The 25,594-nt window shown below is 51.1% G+C and overlaps 9 protein-coding genes across 9 annotated transcripts; 5 read left to right on the top strand and 4 right to left on the bottom strand.

Moving 5' to 3' along the window:
• Positions 1–97: 97 nt before the first annotated feature.
• On the top strand, positions 98–3,031 carry PtrM4_088660 (C6 transcription factor (NirA); the record flags this gene model as incomplete). The annotated part of the gene is made up of 5 exons (XM_001934674.1): positions 98–229; positions 396–1,402; positions 1,451–1,792; positions 1,845–2,617; positions 2,673–3,031. 5 exons carry the CDS (start codon positions 98–100, stop codon positions 3,029–3,031), a joined length of 2,613 nt encoding a protein of 870 aa, XP_001934709.1.
• A 686-nt stretch (positions 3,032–3,717) lies between these two features.
• On the bottom strand, positions 3,718–6,308 carry PtrM4_088650 (CRAL-TRIO-2 multi-domain protein; the record flags this gene model as incomplete). Its single annotated transcript, XM_001934675.2, has 2 exons — positions 3,718–5,762; positions 5,810–6,308. 2 exons carry the CDS (start codon positions 6,306–6,308, stop codon positions 3,718–3,720), a joined length of 2,544 nt encoding a protein of 847 aa, XP_001934710.2.
• Positions 6,309–6,886: 578 nt separating this feature from the next.
• Positions 6,887–8,468, bottom strand: PtrM4_088640 (uncharacterized protein; the record flags this gene model as incomplete). The annotated part of the gene is made up of 2 exons (XM_001934676.2): positions 6,887–8,070; positions 8,120–8,468. 2 exons carry the CDS (start codon positions 8,466–8,468, stop codon positions 6,887–6,889), a joined length of 1,533 nt encoding a protein of 510 aa, XP_001934711.2.
• Positions 8,469–9,193: 725 nt separating this feature from the next.
• On the top strand, positions 9,194–11,129 carry PtrM4_088630 (uncharacterized protein; the record flags this gene model as incomplete). The annotated part of the gene is made up of 3 exons (XM_001934677.2): positions 9,194–9,710; positions 9,813–9,942; positions 9,998–11,129. The coding sequence occupies 3 exons, from the start codon at positions 9,194–9,196 to the stop codon at positions 11,127–11,129; spliced, it is 1,779 nt and encodes a 592-aa protein (XP_001934712.2).
• A 446-nt stretch (positions 11,130–11,575) lies between these two features.
• Positions 11,576–12,178, top strand: PtrM4_088620 (uncharacterized protein; the record flags this gene model as incomplete). The annotated part of the gene is made up of 2 exons (XM_001934678.2): positions 11,576–11,655; positions 11,710–12,178. The coding sequence occupies 2 exons, from the start codon at positions 11,576–11,578 to the stop codon at positions 12,176–12,178; spliced, it is 549 nt and encodes a 182-aa protein (XP_001934713.1).
• Positions 12,179–12,965: 787 nt separating this feature from the next.
• On the top strand, positions 12,966–14,364 carry PtrM4_088610 (Herpes-BLLF1 domain containing protein; the record flags this gene model as incomplete). The annotated part of the gene is made up of 2 exons (XM_001934679.2): positions 12,966–14,085; positions 14,153–14,364. 2 exons carry the CDS (start codon positions 12,966–12,968, stop codon positions 14,362–14,364), a joined length of 1,332 nt encoding a protein of 443 aa, XP_001934714.2.
• A 1,328-nt stretch (positions 14,365–15,692) lies between these two features.
• PtrM4_088600 (uncharacterized protein) lies at positions 15,693–20,527 on the top strand (the record flags this gene model as incomplete). Its single annotated transcript, XM_066106849.1, has 4 exons — positions 15,693–15,873; positions 15,973–17,502; positions 17,604–19,401; positions 19,519–20,527. The coding sequence occupies 4 exons, from the start codon at positions 15,693–15,695 to the stop codon at positions 20,525–20,527; spliced, it is 4,518 nt and encodes a 1,505-aa protein (XP_065962517.1).
• Positions 20,528–20,967: 440 nt separating this feature from the next.
• Positions 20,968–21,558, bottom strand: PtrM4_088590 (uncharacterized protein; the record flags this gene model as incomplete). Its single annotated transcript, XM_066106848.1, has 1 exon — positions 20,968–21,558. One exon carries the CDS (start codon positions 21,556–21,558, stop codon positions 20,968–20,970), a length of 591 nt encoding a protein of 196 aa, XP_065962516.1.
• Positions 21,559–22,732: 1,174 nt separating this feature from the next.
• On the bottom strand, positions 22,733–25,490 carry PtrM4_088580 (FucP, Fucose permease; the record flags this gene model as incomplete). Its single annotated transcript, XM_066106847.1, has 3 exons — positions 22,733–25,138; positions 25,188–25,366; positions 25,424–25,490. 3 exons carry the CDS (start codon positions 25,488–25,490, stop codon positions 22,733–22,735), a joined length of 2,652 nt encoding a protein of 883 aa, XP_065962515.1.
• Between the last annotated feature and the right edge of the window lie 104 nt (positions 25,491–25,594).

Here is a 25,594-nt window from a genome sequence, read left to right as displayed (position 1 = left end):
TTGCCCGTGCTACATTTCTATCCAGTTCACAATGCCATAACCAGTTCCCCACGGAGCCTACCTAGACTGTCCCTCACTCTGCTGGTGATCATCAACCATGGCCCGTAGCGCTGCTGCCCCCTCTTCCAACCCCGACGAACAGGACAACTCATATGCTCAGGATGCCAAGGCGAGTAAGCGGCGTTGTGTTCAATCAGCCTGTGTCCCATGCCGCAAACGCAAGTCCAAAGTAAGTATATTCTCAGTGCATAATGGCGTACCAAGATAGGTATATGGTCTGATGTTGCATCTTCGCCTCCGCGGACGACTCATTGCCATATACTTACCCATAACATTTGCTCGGGTCGTTTTCCCGAGACTGGGGGACGCTTCCTTGCTGACACTCGACCCCACAGTGTGATGGCGGCACTCCCGTCTGCGCAACCTGCACGGCTGTTTACAAGACTGAATGCCATTACGATGCTGAGAGCGAGAGTCGCCGCACAAAATCCGGCCTCACTACCACAAACAATGCAGGTACCAAGCGTGATGCTTCCCGCGCCGCTACCTCTGGCCCCGAAGATGTCTCCAGCGCAGAGTACATGATCAATTCGTTGAGGAAACTGCCCGAAGAAAATGTATACGAATTTATTCAGCACATTCGAAAGGACCCGAGCCTTGACACCCACGCCCTGGCCGAGCAATGGCGCAAGAACGAGACACTGTCTCCTAACACGCCCGTCGACGTGCAAAGCCTCGAGTCCGAGCTAAGTGTGCTACTTGGAAAGCCGACTGTGACTATCACCGGCCAAAGTAGACACTTTGGACACTCTGCTAGCCTAGGTCTCGTTCCTGAAGAAGAAAACTTCAGTGGCGGTCGTCTGCGCACGAACATGGTAAAGCCTGAGCGTCAAGGTTCGACATGGACGAATGTAACCGACGACATTGAATTCGTTGAGAAGCTGCTTGATCTCTATTTTACCTGGAGTCATCCATTCTACGTCCTATTCAGCCGAGAGTGCTTTTATAAAGATTTCAAAGCCGGTCGGGACAAGTACTGCTGCTCATTGCTTGTCAACGCCATATGCGCATACGCCTGTCACCTTACAGACGATCTTGCAGGCCGTACCGACCCGAACAACTTCCGCACGGCGGGCGACCACTTCTTTGCTGAGGCTAGACGCATGCTATTTGACGATGAAACCCCGAGTCTCACGACGGTCCAGGCGCTATGTATCATGTCAATGCGGGAGCCGAGCAAAGGAAGGGACAGTTCAGGCTTTGGCTACATGGGAAGATGTATCCGCATGTGTGTCGAACTTGGGTTACATCTAAAATATGGTGCTGATGCCACTCTCAACTTGACTCCGAGCGAAGTCGAAGTCCGAAAGGTTACCTTTTGGGGCTGTTTTACCGTAGATACGTAGGTGCTAAGCCACATGGTGTTATACAGTTGGCTAACGCGACGCAGAATCTGGACTATTGTCATGGGTCGTATTTCCCAACTTCCCCGAGCCGCCATTACTCTCGACAAGCCCATACTTGAAGAGGCTCCCAGCCCTCCTGAGGCATACCCCAACGCTTCACATGCTCCAGCTGGTATAGTGACTACCCGCTTGTTTCTGCAAGAGTTTTCTTCGCTTTCAGAGCTCGTAAATGACAACAACTACATGTTCTTTGCGCCAAAAGATCAACTAACCAGCCTAAAATTGTTGGACTGTTACCGCAAGTATCAGAACTGGTACAAGAAGCTACCACTTCCAATGAGGTTAGAGGGCAAGAGGCAACCCGAACCACATATCATAGTGCTACAGTATGTACAACGACCCCTCTTGCGTTGATTGCAACACTAAATCCTCATATAGCATGCTATACTATAACATCGTTGTCCACCTCTTTCGCCCGCTACTCAAAGTCGACCTCATCCACTCGGATGTGCAACCTCGGGCCATCTGCATCAATGCAGCCAATGAAGTTTCAGAATTAGTGAGGCTCTACCGAAAATTATATAGCTTCCGAACAGCACATCTACTCATACCACACATTCTTCTCACCGTCAGCGTTGTACACTTGCTGTATTCCAAAGACAATGAGACCTCTCGAAAGAATCTTGTTGAGAGCTTGCAAGGCCTGGAGGATCTTCACGAATGTCACTACTTTGGTGCAAGAAGCTTCCGGATAATATACACTTTGGCTAACACGTGGAATCTACCTTTCCCTGACGAGTTGCGCAATTCTCAATTGATACCAAAGAGCGACCCAGATAAACCAGTTGGCACAGTCAGTCCTCCGGCAGACCCTCTTCTAATGGCGCCAAATTCTCGGACCATAACTGGGAATCGCATAGGACCTGGGCGCATCCATCCACTACCGCCTCAAAGGAGGGAGAGCTTGACGATGTTTGCTTCTCAGAACCGGTTGCAATTAGCCACCCACCTTGCAAACTCGCGACCCAGCAGTGTAGTCTCCAACCAAAGCCACCAGTCCCCTGTTGTTGGCCACACTCCCATCCAAGACGTCTACAATAGCTTGCCAATATCAAACTACCAGTACCCGCAGTCCGTCTCCACATCAGCCAACATACCCACGACAATGACATCGCCCACCCCAGACACAGGTGAAGGCATATTTTGGAATCGTAAGTTTAATCTCCTCATATCTCACCAAGGACATCTACTGACATGGTCTCCCAGCAATACCAGGCTTGCCAGGGCCGATACTACCACGCCACAGCTACCAGCAAATGAGCCCCATGGGACTGGAAACCGTACTACACACAACCGACCCCGAAGACCGAATCAACCGCCAAGGCTTCAAGTTCGTCGACGATTGGCAATCCAGCCACATGAACAACTACCCGGGCGTTCAAGGCGGCGTATACGACGGCTCCAACAACCACGGTGGCAACAGAGGGTATACCCACCCGAATAACTTTGCACCGCCGCAGGATAACACGGCGTACACACAAGGCGCGCATGATGGACATGCACAAGAGAGTTACGACGCGGGATGGTGGCAAAGTCCGAATGGTAGCTCTGGGCCCATAAGCTGACACTTGGCATATAACTTGGTCAAGTAAATCATGATTTGGAGTTGAAGTTTCTGAATAGAAGCACAAAGGTCTGGATGGTTTGGTTGTGTCGGGCATGTGTCGTGCCATAGGCGCGCGTAGGGTATGGCTTACAAAGCCGATGCATCTGGAAACTAAGACCCCCTTGGATTCAATCAGGGCCAATTCATCTTGTTGAGCGGACAATGAGCCTTGTATACACGGTTGTCGTTGCTATACGGCTAATGTGAGAGAGGATGAATGGGTGAATGAGATGCAAGGAACAAGAGAGAGAGAGAGAGGAATGTTGTGTAAAGTTTCGGCATGTTCAGTCTTAATCCATATACGGAAGAATTCATTAACTGTGATTCCCAAATTGGTTGCCCACGTCAGCTGTGACTTTGAGTCCCCACGAAAAGGCACACACGCATCGAGAGAATCATGATATCCGCAGCACATGCAAATAATAAGAAAGAAAAAAAGTATATTAAGTAGTTGCTGGTTAGTATCAGATAGGTATGTAAATAAATAAAGACACTACTAGGGTGGGTATAAATAATATATACACATAACAAAGGAAAGAAGAGAAGAAAAGAAAAAATTGTCGAGTAACCCCCCAACCCCGTCACCCCTCCCCCTCTCACTCCATGATATTATCAATAAACGGATGGAAGTAAATAAAGGGCGACTCAAACATTCCTCTGCTTACCCGCCTGCACAAGCACACTCGCCGTGCCCGCCCTCTCCTCATACAACCGCCTCAAATCCTCGACGGACTGTTTCTTCAAATTCATCTTCTTGGGCTTCAGCGTGCTACCCCTATCGACCCCACTCTCTTGGTCGCCATCAGCAGCAGCAGACTTGTTGCCTTGGTCTTTTGCGGCGGCGTTGAATTTTTCGAAACTCGGCATACGGTGCATGAGGCCTGGGCTGGGAGTGCGGAGTCGAGGTGCTGCCGTGGGGACGGGAAGCGTCGTGGTTGTTGCTTTTGGAGGGGAAGGGTGCCTTATGATGGGGACGTGGGGTGGCTTTGGGTATACGGGGCGAGCGAGCGAGGTGATGCTGGGGCTGCGGCTTGGTGGCGTTGTTGCGGAAAAGGGAATGCTTGGGCGGCGGAAAGCAGGTTCTGTTGCAGGTGCTGAGACGGCGCTTTGAGGCGATGTCAGAAGCGGCGAGGTTGCATTCTCGCTGTTTCCGCTGTATACGGATGACGGACCCCGTTTGATGGGTGTATTACCTGTGAGCCCAGGAAGTGCCATACCGCCCATGGGTTGGGTTTTGTACGCTTCATCCTGCGCGACGACGGCCTTGGAGACATTGTCAATCTGCATCGCAGTCAGGGTCTTCCTCTTAGGAATATTGAGTTGAGGCGTAAGAGGAGTGGAAATTTGTACAGGCGTATCATCTTGCACGCGAGTAGAAGCTGACATAGGAAGGACTGGGCTGCTCGTACCAGACTTCTTCTCATCCGACGGGCCGTTCCATCGCGGCGGCACAGCAGGCGCTTTTCCCATGCTGCATTCGTCGTTTCGGCGTGGGGAGAAGCCGTCCATGGTCGCGGCGTAGGCAATGGGTGATTCAGCCACGTCCTCCGGGGCGTCTGATATGACGGTGGAGTAGCGAGGAGGCACTGCAAGGGGCGGCGCGGGTTTCCTCTGGATCGAGTCGGTGGACGATTTAGTAGATGGGGCACGGGTGCGTGGTGGCAGCGGAGGTGGCATTTCATCGCCTTGCTCTTGACGTGGCTCGCGGAAAGTGGGCAGCTTCTCGTTATCCAGCAAGGTTATGCCGCTGATCTGATCTTCCAGCGACCCATCACTATCCATTGAATTCCTCGTTGCATCCGGCGGGTCTTCCCAGTCGTGCTCATTGTAGGGCAGCTTTAGTCCTTCGTAGAATGCGTCGTCCGTCTGACCACAAGCCTCCCTTAGCCCCTCAGACCACATCCTGACAGCTTGGGTGAAAATCCTCCTTATAATGGAAGACATCTTCGCATCTTCAAGTTGATCAGGCCCGCGTAGCAGTCCTGGCGCAAAGCAAACGGCTAGGTTCTCAGCGTTCATCTTGTTCTGCTCTCTCCGCGCTGATATCGCACTCATAAGAGGGAGAAGATGCCTGCATAGGATTTCGCGAGATTGACCTGGCAGCAGAGACCATTCGGATGTGGGCGAGAATAGGTCGGTCAGCTTTTCTAGTTCAAGGACCTCTTGGCTGTCACCATATAGCCTGCGTAGGTCCCTGTATGACTCTGTCGGGAAGATGGGAATTCGCAAGGAGGCGTACCAGGCCTTGATCATAGCAGCGGCCATGTAGACTGAGTATGCATCTGTAGGGACGACCTCGGCTATGATCTCATCCTGGTGCTCTGCATGTGCATAGGGTGGTACTGGTAGCGTTACTTCATTGTCTTTCCAGATGATGTACTTCTGGCCCCTGTCGTAGGCTTCCTTTAGTGAGTCACGCAGTCTCGAGTGTGGTGGCACCCGGAACAGGCCTTCTGACACGATATTCTGTTCCATCAGCACGAAGCTTGTCGTCTCCCTAAGAACGCGGGGGAAGCGGGTCTTGCCATTGACGCTTGTAGGGAATGGATTGCGAGTGCCGAATGCTCGTTTGCCGCTGTCGTTGGATGCGGAGATGTGTTCAGACACGCGGCGGTCAGCGAGGTATGTCGACGGGGGTATCAGGAGATCCTCGATGGGAATCTCACGGCCAAGTTGCGTCAGACTGGATACTGTCGGGAGTCAGCACACGTGTAAGCAGTTCAGGGGGGAAGCGTACAATGGTAAATTTTTCGCCTGAACTTTGGACTAACAATGGTGGAGAAGATCTCAGTCAGAATCCTAACCCAGGCCTTCTCGTGCACGATATACAGCCTCTGTAGTCGCTTGCGCATGGCCCTGGATAAGACATGGTACGCCTGCAGGAACCAGCCCCAGCCTGGGCGATGTTTCTTGCTTGTGACTGAGCCGTCGCCGTCGCCGGCAAAAAAGACGACTTCATATTCGAATCCCTTCAGGAGCTCGTCTTCTTCCGGTAGGCGTGCCAGGACATAGGGGAGGAGCGAGTCGTAATCGGCCTCGTGAGAGTCAGGGAGGGCAGCAGCGTTGAGGATGAAGACGGGCCTGCCTTCCGGAGAGGGAAGCGGCGAGCGGTAGAGGATAGAAGCGGCGATTTTGGCGAGATCTGGTGAGTAGTTTGAACTGTGCTGTGGCGGGGGGACGGCTGAGAGTGACGAGCTGCGCAGCCGGTTGGCGATGTGAGCACGCACGCCGCTCATGGCGACGGGTAGGAGAGCGGGTAAACTTCAGTAGCGGGGCGGGTGTCGAGAATGGTATGGTATGTTGGAGCGTCGAGCGCAAGCAGTATATGAGCACGTGCGGATTGATATCTGGGGCTTGGATGTAGGTCAGAGGCGGTGCGGCTTATGCGGAGCCCAGCTATAAACAAACCTGGCCGTACGTCACAATCGTGAGCGACAACAGGGTCTTTCAGCTGTCCTTAGCGCAAGTTGCACGGACGTGTTTGCCTGTCATTCTCACCTGCAACTCCCGACTTCCTTGTGCTTTGCCTGTACGCTGTGCTTGTTACAACCGTGTCAAGTGCGGTGCGGCATCCTAAAGTGGGTCGCGCAGTCGGGATCCGCCCTGGGCAAGACGTGTGGGGGGGGGGCCAAATGTGATATCACACCTTGCAGAAAAGACCAGACATCCATGGATGCGCTGAAACTGGGCTTAATATTTCGCCTGTGTGGCAATACCGTTACTTTTTATAAGTGGCCGTCATTCTACGCTCTGTGACGCGTTCTCGGGAGACGCCTCCATCAGCTCGCACATGGCGCAACCTGACCACCGCTACCTACTCATCTGTATCTGAGCCAGTGTCAATGCCCCGCACCTCAGGAGGCTCGTTCAATACCACCTGTACACCTTCTACGTGGAGCCTCTCCTGCACAAGCTGGAAGCGTTCTGTGTAGCTCCTCAATTCTTCCAAACTGCTGTTTGCCTCTTCCAACGCCCGCAATAAATCCTCATCATTCACATCTTGCTGCGTCAGCCTATCGATTCCTATTCTCTCGAAATAGTCCCGGCACATTTCGAGATCGGCTAGTAGTTCCTGTAATAGAGCGGCATTCCTGGGACGTCCAGAAAATGCTGCAGCTGTCGCTGTTGAAGTGTCGTAAGATTCGATGCTGTCATCAGGCGGCAAGGGGTCCGATACTGACGTATATCTGGACTTGACCCGAACTTCAAGGAGTGACAGGAGCGCCTGGTTATCTGAGAGAATAACATGCCTAGCTAGATCATTTTCTGGTATCTGGGCAAGCCAGTATGGGTCTTCCCCTGCCCCCAGCTCCTCTTCGAAAGAGTAGCAAATCTCTACTAGCAAGGTAGTGCCTTCTGTAGTATTCCACAAGTCCTTGGCCTTTGGCACATACAGTTGACATAGCACCTCTTGGTAGTCGTTATTTGGTTCCTTGGCCCACACTGGCTTCGGTATCGGGGAGATGTCGAGCTCCTTGCACAGCCGGGCTGCTATCCATGGGTACTCCTTGACAGCATTACGCAGCGCCGAGCGTGCTTTCTGAGGTTCCTTGATACGATCATACGCAAGTGCAACACTGAAAGCGAGGTTCGGTGGTACCTTCCACTGTCGCTGTAGATAATCTGCTTCGACTAAATTGATCAGAGCCTCAGGTTCTCGACCTCTCAGAGCTAGCTGGTCAATAAGTAGTCGGAGACAATAAGGATCTTGTTCAGGGTCCATGGAGAGTAGCAGCTTAGCCCATTCGAAAGACGTTCGCCATGTTGCGCGAACTCCTAGTGTGGCAATGTAGCGCCATACAGCGAGCCAGAATTCCCGGTTCTCAGGACGGCGGAAGTCTAATCGAGCTTTTCCAGCAGCCATGTTAGCAGCAAAGGTGGAGTGTACTGAGCGCCCAAATGTGAACAGAGCACGCTCTAGCATATCTGCGGCAGCAGCACCCTCTCGTTGTTGCTTTGCGATTTCAGACACCTGAAGCAGTGTAGAGATGTGGTAGGCTAAGAGTAGTGTTAGCAGTATACATTGATAGGGCGTGGTCAGACTTACGATTGTGGTGGAGAAGTTGAACCATGCGCTCAGGATCCATACTTGCAACGCATAGCTGGAACTGTCGCTGGACATCTTGATACATGCGGTTGTGCACAAACTTGTATTCAACAGAGCCATCTGCTCGCTTCTCGACAATTTCCATTCCAAGACCGCCAGATGTAGCACGCGGCCACTCCTCTTTGCCTTGTATGAAGATGTTCCTACGGAGACCCAAGGAAGCAAGATTGCGAGCGCCGGGACCGTTACGTCCTGCAATCGCAGCTGCGATGCCGCCCTGCTGGCCACGTCGATTTCGCCCTTCATCCTCGGTATTTTGCAGAGTAGCCCGGCCGAACAACTTCTTCATCTCGTTGGCATCATGCAAATTTGGGCTTTCGACGCTGAGGACGGAGAAAAGTTGCTTCTTCTCCTCGCTGACGGCCGCATCTTGCTCGTCCGAACCAGTGACGGCTTGACCCCTTGCGCTCAAGTTGAGGGCAAGAAGTGCCTGATCAATTTCATCAAGATCTGATCGACCCTTGGCCACAGCAGCACTTTCAGCAGTGTCTGTAGCCTTTTCCTTTCCCTTGTTCTTTGCCTTCTTTTTCTTCTTCTTACTCTTCTTTGAAGGTTTTGACGTAACGTGTGCGTGATCGTCGGAAGCATCTGCGCTTGGCCCACGATCTCCCTGTGGCTCGTCCTCGTCCTCATCCTCATCTTCAACACCGCCACTGTCTCCTAACAGAGCGAACAAACTGGGTTTCGCCTTTGTGTTTGGGGCCTCCTCGGGTTCCGACTCTTCCTCATCTTCTTGGTCCTGTGCAAGTCTTTCCTGGATTTGTTTCTCTTCCAGCTCCTTTTGCGCCCTCCGCAATGCTCGTGAAGACATGTCGACGTGCGGGAGAAGTCGATGAGCTGGAAAATGGGTGGTGGTGTTGAAGTTATGACGTCGTTGTCGTGTGTCGATTTTATACTACAGGGTCTGACTGGATGGACCCCACACTAACTTAGGCGTTCGTTAAGCAAGCCTCGCATGAAACCACGGCCGGACCCAAGCGACATCACCCCACGATCATTCACTCCACCTGCCAGATGCGGGCTGCCTTTCAAGTGCTCCGCTCTGCGCGTCGACCGTGCTTGCGAAAGCTCACTCGCGGCCGTGTCGGCGGCTTTGCGCCGAGCAATGGACTAACGATCCGGACTCATCACCACCTGCGCCAGCGCGCACCCTCCATCGTCCTCGCGTCGTCGATGCAGTTCCGTGCTCTTACAGGTGCGCTGGTAGCTGCCGCCGTCGCTTCCGGTGCCTTCTACGCTTACAACGGTAACCGCACGACAGGTCATACCCACTCTCCCGCCGACCAAGCCAGGAATCTGTCCAGCGCTCTGAGCGAGGAGCCCACTAGGAAAGCCCTGGTCGTTGGCCCTAGCGAGCTATATACTGGAACCATTACCGGAAGTGGTCCCATCTCCAAAGAGACGGATGATTACGGCAGGAAGGTTCTCGAGATGCTGGATCCGGACCAAGCCACGGCTAAGCTGAGGAAGAATGAGGAGTCATGGCTTGTTGGACGGGGACAAGGCGTGGTGCGCTACGATGTGGTACAGTGTAGGTAGTCTTTGCCTACTACAACACGTTTTACCATCCATGATATGCACCCTCACAGCATGTCTTGGAGACTACCAAGTGCTTTCTGGCTAACATAGTCAGGCCCAAGCAATGATCCAATAGAAGACGATCACGCAGAGAAGATTATCGAGGTGCCATCGAATCTGGCGGCTACCGACAATGGTGCCACGGCGAGCGATTGGATGTTCTGGGGTGTTTTCGACGGACACAGGTATGTGAAGACACTTGGGCTTCTTTGAGTGATGAGCCACTGCTAACGTGTACAGCGGCTGGGTCACGTCTGCCAAACTCCGCCAAACGCTCATCTCCTATGTAGCTCGCGAGCTCAACACGACCTACAAATCTGCCGTCGAAGACCCCAAGCTGCAATTCCCGACCCCTGACGCCATCGATAGAGCAATCAAGACAGGCTTCACTAAGCTAGATAACGAAATCGTGCACGAGTCTGTTAAAAAGGTGCGAAAGGCACAATCCAAGGTGGCGGCTGCTGAGCTCCTTGCACCCGCCCTCTCTGGTTCATGCGCACTCCTATCTTTCTACGACAGCCGATCGAAGCTACTTCGCGTGGCCTGCACTGGTGACTCTCGCGCCATCCTTGGTCGGCGAGGCCCCAACGGCAAATGGACAGTGACTCCTCTGTCAGAAGATCAGACTGGTGGAACAACAAGCGAGGCGGAGCGACTTCGCAAAGAGCACCCGGGTGAACCCAATGTAGTCAGGAATGGCCGCATTCTGGGCGGACTAGAGCCATCTCGTGCTTTTGGTGACGCATACTACAAATGGTCGCTCGAAACCAATGCTGAACTAAAGAAGTCCTACTTTGCGCGGACACCGTCATCACTACTCAAGACCCCTCCTTACGTTACTGCCGAGCCCGTCATCACTACGACCAAAGTGGAGCCCGAGAAGGGTGACTTTGTCGTCATGGCTACGGATGGCTTGTGGGAGATGCTCACTAACGAAGAGGTCGTAGGCTTAGTAGGCCAGTGGCTTGATGCTCAGGGCAATCCCGGTAGCCAAGGCTCACAAACGCACTCCTGGCTCACAAGCTGGTGGTCCACTCAGAAGCAACTCCCTGTAGAGCAAAAGACAGGCGAGAGCGGAGAAGGACAGCGAGCGCCGATCCGTCAGCAACAATGGGGTACAAAGACAAGCTTGAACGAGCGCTTCGTAGTAGAAGACAAAAACGCAGCAACCCATCTTGTTCGCAACGCGCTCGGAGGAAAGGATCAGGATCAACTAAGTGCCCTCCTTACCCTCCCGAGCCCTTTCTCGCGACGGTACAGGGACGACCTGACTGTCGAGGTGATTTTCTTTGGCGAAGGTGCTGGCACAGGAAACGTCACTCTGAACAAGGAGGCGAGCGCTGCGGAACCCGAGGTCAAGCCCAAGCTGTAGAGTGTCTTGCTGTTCATCGTCATGATTTTTTCATGGATGAGTGTATATCCATGCTTGCTTCTACTCTGGGCGCCTTAACACGCACAATGGCGTTTATGGGCTCTTCTGAGCATGGCGTTGATGGGAGCATAACACAGGTGGCAGTCTTCGTTTGAAACAATTGCTAGCATAGCTTTGGTCTCGGACCCAAATGAAAAAAGAATCGTCTGCCAATCACCCCTAGCGACTGGATTTTTGATATACTTGCATGTGCTCGTGTGTGTATACTCTCAGTGTGGTTAGGTTCCGTGATCTCCGCATGATGTCATGGCAGCGACTAGAATCATCATGAACGAAATACGGGTAACTGTCAAAGTTAAATACCGCCCTAGTACCTGACAGCTGCTGTCTCGTAACTACACAGCTTGATCAATTGATTTCATCCAAGACCACACGCAAATTATAACATGGCCGAGTCACTAGCAGCGTTCCGTGACCGACGGTCCAAGGACCTCCGTAAACTTGCCGAAGAACATTTCCAACATGAGTAAGTTGCGATTGATTGCAGAGACTTTATCTCGCACCTGCTAATGGTGTGTAGCTTGAATCAGGAAGATCGCGATATCCTGAAGAGTGCAGCTGGAAAAGTGTCGAGACACGCCGGCTTCGCATCAGCAGTTGGAATGGGGCTGGGCATCTACACAGCATTCAAGCTGCGTAACATGCGCCTGGCCTATTTCAGGGCCTTCCGAGCCGTGGAGAAGCCCGTAGAGGTCCGTTTCGCAGACGGGCGCACGGAGCCTATTCCCGACATCTCAGCGCATATTTCTGGCCCTTCGCGCTGGGGTGATGCGGCAACATACTTCTTCTTCACCATCGGCGGACTGTTTTTGGGCGGCGAATTGGGTCTATTGACGGGCACGGCCAGTGCTTCGCGGACGATCACAAAGAACCCAGAGAGCAGGCAGAGGATTGAGAAGGCGTTCAAGAACTATCGAATCGATGTTTTGGAGAGTGAAATCAAGGCGTTGAAAGGCAAAAGCAGGATTGAGGATTTCTTTTCTTCTTGAGGGTCTGGTTCTTAAAACGGCCGTTCTGCAATGATTGAGTGGCTGAAGCTGAAGATATCGACAAATATCAGACAATCGTAATTTGCATTTGCATAGTCTGCATATCCTTGGAAGGCCCTTTACACGCGTTTCTTATACCAATGTCGTCCTAGCAACGGACCTAGTACCTATAGCATAGCCACATCACACCGCAAGAAACGGCACCACGAGTCTTGTCAAAGAGCCTTCACTACTGCTGGCGGCTCGTGATATGTGCGATGGGCGTGCTAGCTAGTGTTAGGCCAACAGCCTCGTGGTTCCAGCCTCTTTTGCATGACGTGTCGCGCTACATTGGTTGCGCGACTATTGCAGATCGTTGGGTGAGAGAAAAGGGCCGAAAAGCTTAACGTCAAAGATGATGTCATGGTTAACTAGGATGTTTCGAAAGGCCCGTTCGGGCCTTGGAAAACAATGCCTCACCCTTCTCGAAGCCTCAACAGTGGCTGTGCTTTTCCTTTTCGATACGCAGTGCTTGACATTGCTTGCCTTTACCACATCTTTCTCTTCTACACTGTTCATGTTTGTTTCTGCATACGGTTGTGCCACGTCGTAGCCAATATATTTGATTCGCCCCCTAATCGGCTCAAACGGCTACGAAACTCGCTAGCACGTTCACTCGCCATTCTTCGTCGACTGCACGCTTTTCACTGTCGCTCGTGTTGGAACCACAAAGTCGATCCAGGATCCCGCTTCGTGAACGCAGCATCCGGACGCAAGGCTGACAGAACATTGTATCCCTGTGACGATCATGAAGACGGCAATACTCTCCCTCGTATGGCTTACGGGCCTCGCCGCAGGCCAGAGCAGCTCCGGGTCAGCGTCCGTCATCACTTTAACTGGATCGCTACGAAGTTTCTCCAACGACAATGCGCCCAAGCCAACTGTACCCTCGGATTTTGAGGGCAGCACATTCGCAACAATAACTTCGTCTTATGCATCGGCATCGAGTGGTAGCCGAATGTCGTCAAATGCAACTGCTTCCGTCACAAGCACCGAGGACCCTGTCACCAAGATCGGAGGTAGCAACAAGACCATGACGACACCAACTGGTACCGAAACGGCCCCAGCTCTTCCATCAAACACACAACCGTGCAACAACTACCTCGAGTTTTGCACTCGCAAGTACTCTAACATCACTGAAGTAGCCGCCCACAACTCGCCGTACACGCGAAAGAATAACATTGCGCGCAACCAAGAGTACAGCGTAACACAACAACTCAATGATGGAATCCGCGTGCTACAAGGATCTGCTCACTATGTCAATGGCACGCTGTACTTCTGCCATACCTCGTGCGACCTGCTCAATGCTGGTACCGTCGAAGATTACCTCCGTGAAGTTACAGAATGGGTGGAAGCCCATCCTTTCGACGTCATCACCATTATTTTTGGAAACTCGGATTGGGATAAAATGGACGGCAGCGGCAAACCCCTCGTCACTTCAGTCAACTTCGCCGAACCTGTCAAAAACTCCGGTCTCCTCAAATACGTCTACCAACCACCCAAGACCGCCATGGAACTGAATGACTGGCCCACACTTGCCGAGCTGATTCTGAACAACGACCGCGTCATCACCTTTATCGACTACAACTTTGATACCGAGGCAGTGCCGTACATGCTGTGGGAGTTCTACAACATGTGGGAGACGCCCTTCTCGCCTACTGACGTTCAGTTCCCCTGCACGCTTGGCAGACCGGAGGGCATGTCAGAAAACAAGATGAGGGAGATTATGTACATGGCGAACCACAACCTGAACGCTCAAATCGCTTTCGCTGGCCTGAACCTTCTAGTCCCCAACGTCGCTCAGATCAACCAGACCAACGGACTAAACGGAACTGGTAGTCTGGGTCTTATGACAAACACATGCATCAGTATGTCTTTCCCCTTCATTTAGACACCCCTTTTTTTCGAAACAAAATTTCTAACAAAATCTCACAGGCAACTGGGACCGTCCCCCGAACTTCCTCCTCGTCGACTTCTACGACGACGGTTCCTTCGAGGGCTCCGTCTTCGAAGTCGCCGCGCGCGCCAACAACGTCACATACAACCGCAAGTGCTGTGGTACCAAATCACTGGGCAACATGCTACTTCAACCCAGTGCCGCATACTTTGGCTTCATCGTCACGATTACCGTGGCGCTAATGCTATAAGCTACAAATGATTTCCTTTTAGTGTCGGCCGATGCCATCACAAGATGGTGAGAGAAAGTCTGGTTTACATGCAAACAGCGCGCATCTGCAGGCGTTTTGGCTATTTGTCACTTTTAATGGCCTTTTCTTTCATATATATAATGATAGCGTTCTGTCATCTTGAATGGTGTTCGGGAAAAGGAATTTTTTTACCCGTTTTGGTTATAGAAATAGGTGTAGTCCACTTTTATGATGCGGTTACCCAATGCAGATGTGTTATGGTTTTTTTGATATTATGTTCGCTGCTGAGTGCTACGTTGATTATGTCCTACTTGGCTACAAAATCCTCATCTTAGTCCTGACCTAACCCCCAAACACACAGCTGGCAGCTGCATTTTCCACCAACTTGGGCTGCTGCTGCGGCTATAAAGGTTGGGGATAGGGGTTTGAGTATAAATCCTTAGGTTTGAGTTGAGATGCGGATGGAGGGAAGCGGTTTTGTGAAGAAAGGAGGAATGTAAGTAATTAAGGATCCTTCGTGGTAGGAGTTCTTTTTATAACGCAGTGGTTTTGTTGTAGTAACAGTGTTAGTGTTGGTTGCTCTTAGTTTCGAGCCACCGTACGTACGTGGCGAGCACGTGACTACGTGCGTGGCCCGTGCCGTGGGGTGGGATTCAGTTCGTACGCGAGCTGCAGCCCACCTCCTCCAATCAATCATAACCATCTACTTCAACTCGTTGCAACGACCGTTACTTGATTCAACCTCACCTTTGCCGTATCAACAGTTAGGAAGTGGGTGAGGTGCTAATCCCGCGACCGGGTTTTTGTATAAACGAGGCTGTGTTTTAGGGGGGGGGGTTGCTGCTGGGGTAGATGGGTAGTAGAAAGTTTCGCGGAGCAGATATATAATCCTTGGAAATGGAGGAATTATATATGATTAGACTGCTAGAGCTATTGTTACGATTGCAAGGAGAAGGACAAGCAACAACGGCAGGACAACGTTGAAGGCGGGGCACAGCGGGTAAGCTTGTGCCGCGCAGTCACGTGACCTGCCCTCCAACCTTGGCATGACCGCCATGGAGGGCATGACCTCCACGGAGGGTGCGACCTCCATGGAGGGAAAGGCCACAATGGAGGGCACGCTTATTATATAACAGTAGGCAATGAGCCCTTACGGTTCATTGTGTTCAACTTCGAAATCTAAGGATTAGTACTTGATTCTCAACTCCCCGTATATTACATCGATCTACCAATCGTGCTATACAACCTCGTGTCCATCGCATCACTCCATCCCGAGAACCAACCCAAGATCATCTTCGGACGACCTTCACACTTTGAACACCCTCAAGATGAGTGACACCCCGATGAACACACCTAACGAAACTTCGTCAAGCCGCACCAAGGTGGCCAGACCCGATCTATTTCACGGCGATCGACACAAGCTCGAAGACTGGATTCTCCAGTTCGATCTCTTCTTCAGGTTTGAAGATGAGAAGGTCGACCCTACTGATCGTGGACTGCTCATGGCAAGTTACATGCGAGGAACTGCCGCCACCTGGATCAAGCCTTACCTCAACAAATACATGGACGACAACGATGACGACGACGATATTGAACGAATGTTTGAAGACCACCCAACCTTCAAAGACAAGCTTAGACAGCAATTCGGAGTCATCAACGAAGAATCCAAGGCAGATCGTGCAATCCAACAGCTCAAACAAACCCAATCAGTCGCCGACTACGCCAGTGTCTTCCAGGGACACGCCCTGAAGACCGACTGGGACGACAAGGCATTAAGGGTTATGTACAGACAAGGACTCAAGGAAAGAGTCAAAGAAGAGCTTATGCGAAGCGGCGTCGCAATCAACAACCTACAGGATCTCATCCGAGAATCAATTCGTATCGACAACGCACTCTACGAATTGCAGCAGGAAATCCGACCGGTTAGAGCCAACCAGTCAGTGCAACGCACAAAGGGACGATTCTTCAAGAAGAAACCAGGATATCGGATGACACCCGGAGGTGTTGTACCCTCCGCCGGTAACAACTGGCATGACCCTGATGCAATGCAACTGGACAACATCAACAAAGGCAAGAGTTTCGGAAGGAATGACAAGAAGAAGCCATATAACAAGAAGGAGATCACTTGTTATAATTGTGACAAGAAAGGTCACATGGCTAGGGACTGCCACAGCAAGAACAAAGTGGTTAGACAACTCAACGTTATCCACAAAGCAGTACCCACTGAGCGACACGAGACATGGAATGTCATATCCAAACCAACCATCGAAATCAACACGCAGGAAAGCGTTTTGGGATTGGATAACCTCACACTCGTGGAATCAGACTCAGAAGAAGAGCCCACTTCGGAGTACGATATGCTCGAAGATGAGTCCAAGAACTTAGAGGCTACGGAAATCGACCAGACCAAATTCGGCAAGATGGCCACATTCGAAGAAGTCAACAGGCCATCCACACCTTATGTACAGGAAGAAGAGTTCTACAAGCTCGCAGGACAGATCAACCAGCTACTACGACACCTCAACAAGGCTGATATCGAGTACGCCTACGAGGAACCTAGCATCATGGCTGCTATGCGACAGGACTTCTACCGATTGTCACTAGAAGTACAACGAAACAAGGAAAACGTTTCAACCGAAATATTGGAGTTCCTACCAACAACATGGGAACTAAGCTGGATCGAAGACGCAATCCGATCATGGGAAGAACCAACGTTGCCAATCTCGGAAGAAGAGAAGCAAGAGATCTACGACGAACTCTGCCAGACCAGGAACGATTGGAAGACCTTCCAACACGGCCACAAGAGAAAGGCCAAGGACATCAGTAGATCAAAGGAATACGACTACTGGATGGACCCTAGGAACCCAGAACATGAGAAGTTATCATGGGTCACATGCATTCACGACCATTGCAGAGTACACTACTCGGATAAGTCCGGATCAGGATGGTTCCCAGAAGAAACCAAACGATCGTACCGCTGCAAGTGGCAATTCTTCGACTGCAAAAACGACCTATGCCCAATACACCTATGGGACAAAAGGGAAAAAACATACTTCCCAGGTCACGACAACCCCGAAGAAATTGATCAGATGCAAACAGTATGGCTAAAAGAATACGATGAAGGAGACGCTTGGGAATGTCAACAACCCAACTGGCAAACGTGCCTTAGCAAAGAATGCGACCTTCATGCGATAGCCAAAGGATTCCATGGATTTGGAAATCAGGCTTTTTTAGACCAGCGCCCGGCCCAGAACGGCCCGGCAAGGAGATTAACTCAGTAAACTCCTTAGACCTCATCAAGCTCCAGGTGAAGCTTGAAGGGAGGTGGATGAAGGCATTAGTAGATTCGGGATCACAAGCCAACTACGTTTCAGCGCACGCAGCGTCTTCAGCCGGACTGAAGCCACTACGGAAACAAGAAGCTTACCCACTACATGTGGCCAACGGAGAGCCAATGCCAGGTGAACAAGAGATCACCCATGAGGTCAGACAAGTGACGCTCAACATCCAAGGACACCAAGAGAAGATAGACCTAGATGTCTTCGGACTAGCTACCCACGACATCATATTAGGACTTCCCTGGTTACGAGAACACAACCCACGGATCGACTGGAAGTCGAAGACGTTCTCATTTGAGTGCTGTGGAACGGACGCAACCACAAGCCAGCCTACGCATTGTCAGAGTACGATGGTAGATGAGAGGAAACTGAATAACATCGCAAAGAAAAAGCGAGCCTCGACAAAGGACGGCCTTAAGAAACAAGGGTCCGACTCAGCAGACGCCGGAACGGAGCCACCGGGTCGACAGACTAGAGTTTTGGAGAAACGCGCAACTCCTGAGATTCCCGAAGAATACAAAGAATTCGAACATCTATTCCGGGAAGTGGCAGATGAACAAGCATTGCCAAAGCACCAACCCTGGGACCACAAGATTGTCCTACAGGAAGGAAAGAAACCGACTTTCGGCCCAATATACGGACTATCGGAAAAAGAATTGAGCACGTTACGCGACTACATCAAGACAAGTCTAGCAAAGAAATATATCCGACCATCGCAGTCACCAGCAGGATATCCAATCATGTTTGTCCCGAAGAAAGACGGAAAACTACGACTATGTGTAGACTATCGCAAGCTCAACGACATCACAATCAAGAATCGATACCCCTTACCGAACATTACAGAACTACGGGATCGATTATCTCGCGCAAAGATCTTTACAGCATTAGATCTTCGAGATGGATACCACCTGATTCGCATAGCGAAAGGTGAGGAGCGGAAAACGGCGTTCCGATCAAGATACGGACACTACGAATACACAGTTATGCCGTTTGGGCTCACGAATGCCCCAGCCACATTTCAGGAACTCATCAACAACGTGTTGAGAGCACATCTAGACATCTTTGTCATAGCTTACCTAGACGACATTCTCGTCTACTCCGAGACTTTAGAGGACCATGTTGAACATGTCAAGACGGTACTAAGGGCCCTTGAGCAGTTCAACCTCCGACTCAAACCAGAGAAGTGTGAATTTCACAAGACTAAGGTCAACTTCTTAGGCTATGTAGTAGGAGCGGACGGAGTACAAATGAGCGAAGAAAAGATTCAGGTTATCAAGGATTGGCCAACACCGACAACAGTTGTACAGATACAGTCCTTCTTAGGATTCTTGAACTTCAACCGACAGTTCATCAAGGACTTCTCAGACATCGCCATCCCTTTGACAAAACTCACAAGAAAGGACGTACCCTTTAAGTGGAGCAAGGAAGCAGAAAACGCATTCCAAACGCTTAAGAAAGCAAGCATAGAACCACCATGCTTTCGAATATTCCAAGCAGGACACCCATTACGCTTTGAGACCGACGCATCGGATCTCGCGCTAGGCGGATGCGCAAGTCAATTGCACGAAGGCAAATGGCACCCCATCGCCTACTACTCTCGCAAATTCTCAGGACCAGAAGAACGATACGACGTTCACGACAAGGAGCTACTAGCTATTGTCGCATGCTTACAACACTGGAGTGTTGGAGTGGGTGAACCGTACGCATAGGGAAGAAGTTGAGGATTGACTGAGGTTGTATTGTACAAGCTATGGAAAGTTTATGTAGATCACAAAAATCTAGTGAACTTTACGACCACCAAAGTACTCAACCGCAGACAAGTAAGATGGTCAGAACTACTCGGACAATACAAGTTCAAGATTGTGTATACACCAGGAAAAGAGAACGGCAGAGCAGACGCTCTCAGCCGAAGACCAGATATCGCAGGCACCAAGGAAGTCATCGACACCGCGATACTCAAGGTTAACAAGGACGGATCGCTAGGACCAACAAAAACGCTGAACGCCATCCTCCACATCGGAAACAATGTACCGGAAGAATTGCAAGAGGCAATTATTCAACAACACCACGACGACCCTGTACACGGTCACCCGGGCATTACCAGAACAATGGAACTCATCAGACGCAACTACGAGTTCCCAGGAATGAAGGAAAAGGTTACCTCATTCATCACAAAATGTGCAGACTGTCAGAAGAACAAACACGACACGCATGCACCTTACGGTGAGATGCAAGCACTAGAACTACCCACGGAACCTTGGGCAGACATCTCTATGGACTTTGTCACAGGTCTACCAGTCTCAAGAGACCCAGCGACAAACACAGGATACAACGCAATACTCGTTGTAATCGATCGATTCACCAAGCAAGCAGAGTACATCCCGTTCAGAAACGATTTCACGGCAGTACATCTGGCTCACATCATCAACGATCGAATCATCAGACATCACGGCATACCAAAGTCAATCATAAGCGACAGAGACAAGCTCTTCACTTCAAACTTTTGGACGACACTTTTGGCCGCAATTGGTACAAAACGCAAGCTATCAACAGCGTTTCATCCGCAGACGGACGGACAGACAGAAAGAACGAACAGAACCATGAAAGCATATCTCAGGATATACGTCAACCATCAGCAAACCAACTGGGTTTCGCTTCTGCCAATGGCACAAATGGCATACAATAACAAGCTTTCAGAGTCTACGGGACAGACTCCGTTCTATGCAAACCACGGGAGACACCCAAATCTCTTTACACGCACACTTCCAAGTCAGAAAACGGAAAGCAGCTATCGCCACAGCCGAGGAGCTGAAGGCAGTACATGAGTTGCTACAGAGCAAACTCGAGACAGCACAACGTCAAAGCATTTCATATGTCAACAAGAAACGAAAAATGGCACCTCAGCTAAAGAGGGGGGATAAAGTTTATCTACGCACAAAGAATCTTCGCACGAAGCGACCAAGCAAAGGACTCGACAACGTCAAAGTCGGACCATTTTTGATTCTTAACCGGAAAGGGCCAGTTACATACACACTTGACCTTCCACCAGACGCTAGAATACATCCTAGGTTCCACGTAAGCCTCTTGGAACCAGCACACCCAGACACGCCATTACAGAAAACCTTCCACTACGAAACGGAAGAAGAAAACGAATTTGAAGTCGAGAACATTGTCACACATCGAGTTGTGGACAACGGCATGGAATACCTAGTCAAATGGTTAGGATACCCAGACAGCGAAAATACATGGGAACCAGATACCAATCTCACAAACTGTCGGCAACTCCTGGCGCAATACCAGAAGAACCAGCCGAGGAAAACGGATCGAGATCAGAGGCAGAGGCCTCAAGGAAGAAGTCATTAAGAATTTGATCAAGCGAAGGATCAAGAAGGTTGTTGGCCTGTGACCAGCCCGGATCAGCGGTAGAACCGATAGAAGAAGACGCGGCGACAGTACTGCCACTTTCCGACGACTGAGCCCGCTCCGAGGCATCCAACAATTTTCGATCGCGACGAGCAAACGCCAGCTCACGATTTCTTATCTCAGCCAGCTCACGACGAGCCCGGGCAACCTCTTCTTCCAAACGTAGCAACGCGAGCTCCTTATCGCGCTTTTCTTGTTCCACCTTTTCCCACTCCTCTTCAGGAACAAACAACTCACAGTCGCATCGCGCTGAGATGCAACCCGCACAACGACCAGACACCGTATCCACAAAACACCGCAGGTTATTCTTTTCGCAACGCTCACAGCGAAACGGCATTTCTCGTCCAGAAAGCTCGACACGACGGAGGCGTTCGTAACGCTCTTCGGTGGTTGTCTTCTTGCGAGACGCACGGGTCCTCGGTTCTTTAGGCATGGTCAGGGAGGCTGTAAGGATTCAGAAAACAAGACGACCCACCACGAGTATTTATACACAGGACCTCTTATGCGACCCCACGGCACGGATAATCTACGTATCAGGGACGATACGCTGGAAGGGGGAGGTAGTGTTACGATTGCAAGGAGAAGGACAAGCAACAACGGCAGGACAACGTTGAAGGCGGGGCACAGCGGGTAAGCTTGTGCCGCGCAGTCACGTGACCTGCCCTCCAACCTTGGCATGACCGCCATGGAGGGCATGACCTCCACGGAGGGTGCGACCTCCATGGAGGGAAAGGCCACAATGGAGGGCACGCTTATTATATAACAGTAGGCAATGAGCCCTTACGGTTCATTGTGTTCAACTTCGAAATCTAAGGATTAGTACTTGATTCTCAACTCCCCGTATATTACATCGATCTACCAATCGTGCTATACAACCTCGTGTCCATCGCATCACTCCATCCCCGAGAACCAACCCAAGATCATCTTCGGACGACCTTCACAGCTATAGCCAGATTTTATGTTGAATCTATAGCCTAAAGTATGCTGATATAGATTAAGGTACTGAGCACGTGTTAGTTTCTAAGGAGAGAGTAAGATCAGAGCATTGCTTATATACAGCATAACAACACCATTCTAATAAACTTATATTACACCCTTCTCAAATAGCGCTTGCAGGACGTAGGTCCAAGTATGCAGAAGTCTCATAGTAACATACCAGTCGCTATTCTATTACATCTTTCTATCCAAGCAACCAGCGAGGACCTATCGCACACCCAATAGATATACAGATAGCCTAACCCTAGATTAGGAAGGCTACCCCTTTATCTATTGGGTATGCGATACCCGACCCGTCACTACATAAACTACATACATCTACCTAACCTATCTATTACTATACTCTCCTCCCTGCTCCTCCTACCGAAACGAGAGAAAATCAGAAATCCAAGCCAGCATATACATCCATAATACAAAGAAATCCACCCTGTATAGGCCCAGTATCTAGCTACATAGCCCATAAAAAGATATGCAAAACGTACCCGTGGTATCATGTCCCATCTCCAAAAAAAAACGCCAAAAAAACCCACGCTATACATGGGGTACATAATCATTAAACTCATGCGCTGCAACAACGCGTTTGTGCTAACTACTAACACGCAAATGTTCCTTCATGTCCTACTCGAGGCATAACTGGCGGGGCTGGGCGTGCGCGTATGCACAGCCTCAATAGCCATGCTATTATGGCTCCTTGGCGCAAGGCCCTCTGGCCAAGACCGCCTTTCTCTGTGCTCCACCGAAGGCAACGCGTCATTCCAATGATGACCCTTTTTGCCTTTACTCCATTTGCGCAGCTTGTCGGTAGCGGAGCCGCGACAGCGATGCTCCATTTCGGATTCGCGGCGCGTTTTTTCGTCGCGGACGGGGTCGGAGAGGCGACGCGCTGCAGGGAGTAGGTTGAGGTAGACAGGGTATAGGGAGCCGAGCGTGTAGGCAGCGACGATGACACAAAAGGCATATTGTGCGTTGTTTGTCTTGAGGGCGGCGAACATGATAGGTGGGAAGACGGCGCCGCCGCCGATGGCGGCTGTGATTAGTACCGAGGCGTCTTTGGTGTGCTTGCCCATGCCGCGTATGCCTTGAGCGAAGATCTTGGGGAATATTGGGCCTTCGAAGAACATGACCATGGTGATGACTGCTGCGCCGGCGTTGCCTGTCGTGTGCATTGCCGCTGCGCTGAAGACGATGGCTCCGAGGTAGAAGAACAGCAAACTGTACCGCGGCTTGACCCATATGTCAATGAAAGCAGCCAGGAATCGGGATACGGCGAATGCCGTGTGCCCGTATGCTAGCTGTGATACAGGATCCACACCAGGCGTGACACGGCTGATGTATTCCTGGAACGATGTAGACGTGGACTCCTGGCCTCCGACGTAGCAGAATTGCGAAAATACTGCCAGGCCTAGGCTTATCCAGATGACCTTGATGGGTTTTGATCCGATGTTGACAGTGGCTTGCCTGGCAATAGGTACAGTTCGTAGACTTGCGGCTTCGAGCTCTTCGTCGGTGGCTTCAGGAAGCGGTACGTAGAAGTAAATTATGGCCAGGGTGATGTTGAAGAAAGATATGCCGAGGTACGTCCATTGAACGTCTATCAGGCTCGCGGCATTGGCAGGGAAGAGGACCTTCTTGGCCAAGAGTGGGGAGACGATAGTGCCAATAGCTTGCATGGCCTGCGACAGGGTCAATCGTGCCTCAGCATACTCGGGCGGTCCGCAAAGCGCTATAAAGGGATTTGCGCTGAGCTCCAGTGTCGATAGTCCAGCACCTGTGATGAAGTTGGAAATCAGGAACGATGGAAAGGAGTTGAGTACGGCCGAGGGCCAGAAGACAAGACACCCGCAAGCGTAGACCGACAGACCAACCATGTAGCAGGCTTTGAAGCCCCAACGCTTGAATACAATCCTACCAAACGTCAGGGGTCCAACGACATAACCTGCGAAATATGCAGTATGTTGGCCGACGGTTTGCCAATCGCTCGTCTGAGCAACTTCCTGGAATCGTGAATTGAGTGCGTCGAGAAAACCGTAAGCAATGCCCCAGACGAAGAAGAGGATGGTGACCATGATGACAGGGTACACAGACTCGCGGTTGCTGCGTAAAGTAATATTCTTCTTCTGTCCCGTGTTGACAAAGTCGAAGAAAGTCGACGGTGGGCGGTGGTGGGTACGCACGGTAGTCGCGTAGGTAACGTTGGTGTTCATGGGCCGTATCCGCGGGAGCTCAGTCATGTCCGGTGTGGTCAAGAAATCCATCATACCAATAGGTGCATCGCCACCGCTTCTACGCGCTTGCGGAGGTTTGCTGAACGGAGATGCAGGGGGTGTCAAAACATCTGATTGCCTCCGAGAGTCAAGAATCTCGGTATGCAGGACAGGAGTCTCATCGCTCGTGCGTGTTGCATCCCGGATTGTATGATCGATGATCCAGTGAGGAAGAAATCTCCTAACGAGTGGCTTCAACGCAGGAACACAACCACACATGATACCCAGGTTGATTTCGACAGTGCTCCACATGAAGGACAAGGATGAGAACCACGCAAAGTCGTTGGTGTTTCGCTGGTCGTTGCCGGATTCGTGCGTCTGCTGCTGGGCTGCCTGGAGGGTGTTGCGTTGAGCGGCTTGAAGATATGCGATGCGTACAACATCGACGACTGCAACAAATATACCAAACCCGAAGGTGACAACCAGAATAATTTTCTGCTTCTTTGGTAGCCGCATGCTAGTAAGTATGGGCATTGGTAGAAACAAGATGGCCAGATCGCTGATGATGTTAAGAGGCGCCGAAGATAGGTATATGGTGACGATGTTTGTGCAATGCGCTGAATCGGGGACAGGCGAAGCCCATGCAGCACTGAGAGGATTACATTGGAGCATGTTCAGAATGGTCAGGGCCAGTCCGCCAACATTGACGACGACAAGGGTTGCGATGGTGGCCCAGCGAAAGACTTTGTGAGTCGTGGATAGGGTGAGATAGAAAAGCAGTATCGACGTCTTGGTTGCCATTAAAGCTGGGTTCTGTGAGGTCTCAGTACATTGACTTGAGTTTTGCGGACCTTCAACATACATAGAGTACCGAGAAAGCGTAGGACGACTGCTTCATCTGTGCCTGCCACTCCAACGGTATGTTTTCCTGCTTTCGTCCCAAGCCTTTTGTCGTTCCGTAGCATATGGAAAAGGAAGCGCCAAAAGCCAGCACCCAGGCGAGAAGCATGGTATAGTCGTCCCATCCTGGTCTCCGGACCACTAAGAATCTGGAAATCAGACGAAAACCAACGAATACCGAACATAGCGCTAGCGTACTGGCCGAGACGCCCAGTACCACTGGCCCTCTGGTCGGAAAATCGCCAGTGAAGTCGGTTGTCGCCATGTCGTGCGCTGGATTAGAGAGTAGACACCACTGCCATAGAGAAGGCGCTCAAGTGGAACAGTTGCACGGGGTCCTATCGCGGTCGCGGACGTCTGGGAAGCCGG

The sequence above is a fragment of the Pyrenophora tritici-repentis genome, chromosome 4 (genome assembly GCF_003171515.1).
Source record: "Pyrenophora tritici-repentis strain M4 chromosome 4, whole genome shotgun sequence".
Lineage (NCBI taxonomy): Eukaryota > Fungi > Ascomycota > Dothideomycetes > Pleosporales > Pleosporaceae > Pyrenophora > Pyrenophora tritici-repentis.
The sequence above is the reverse complement of the archived record's forward strand: the minus strand, read 5'-3'. Positions and strand labels throughout refer to the sequence as shown.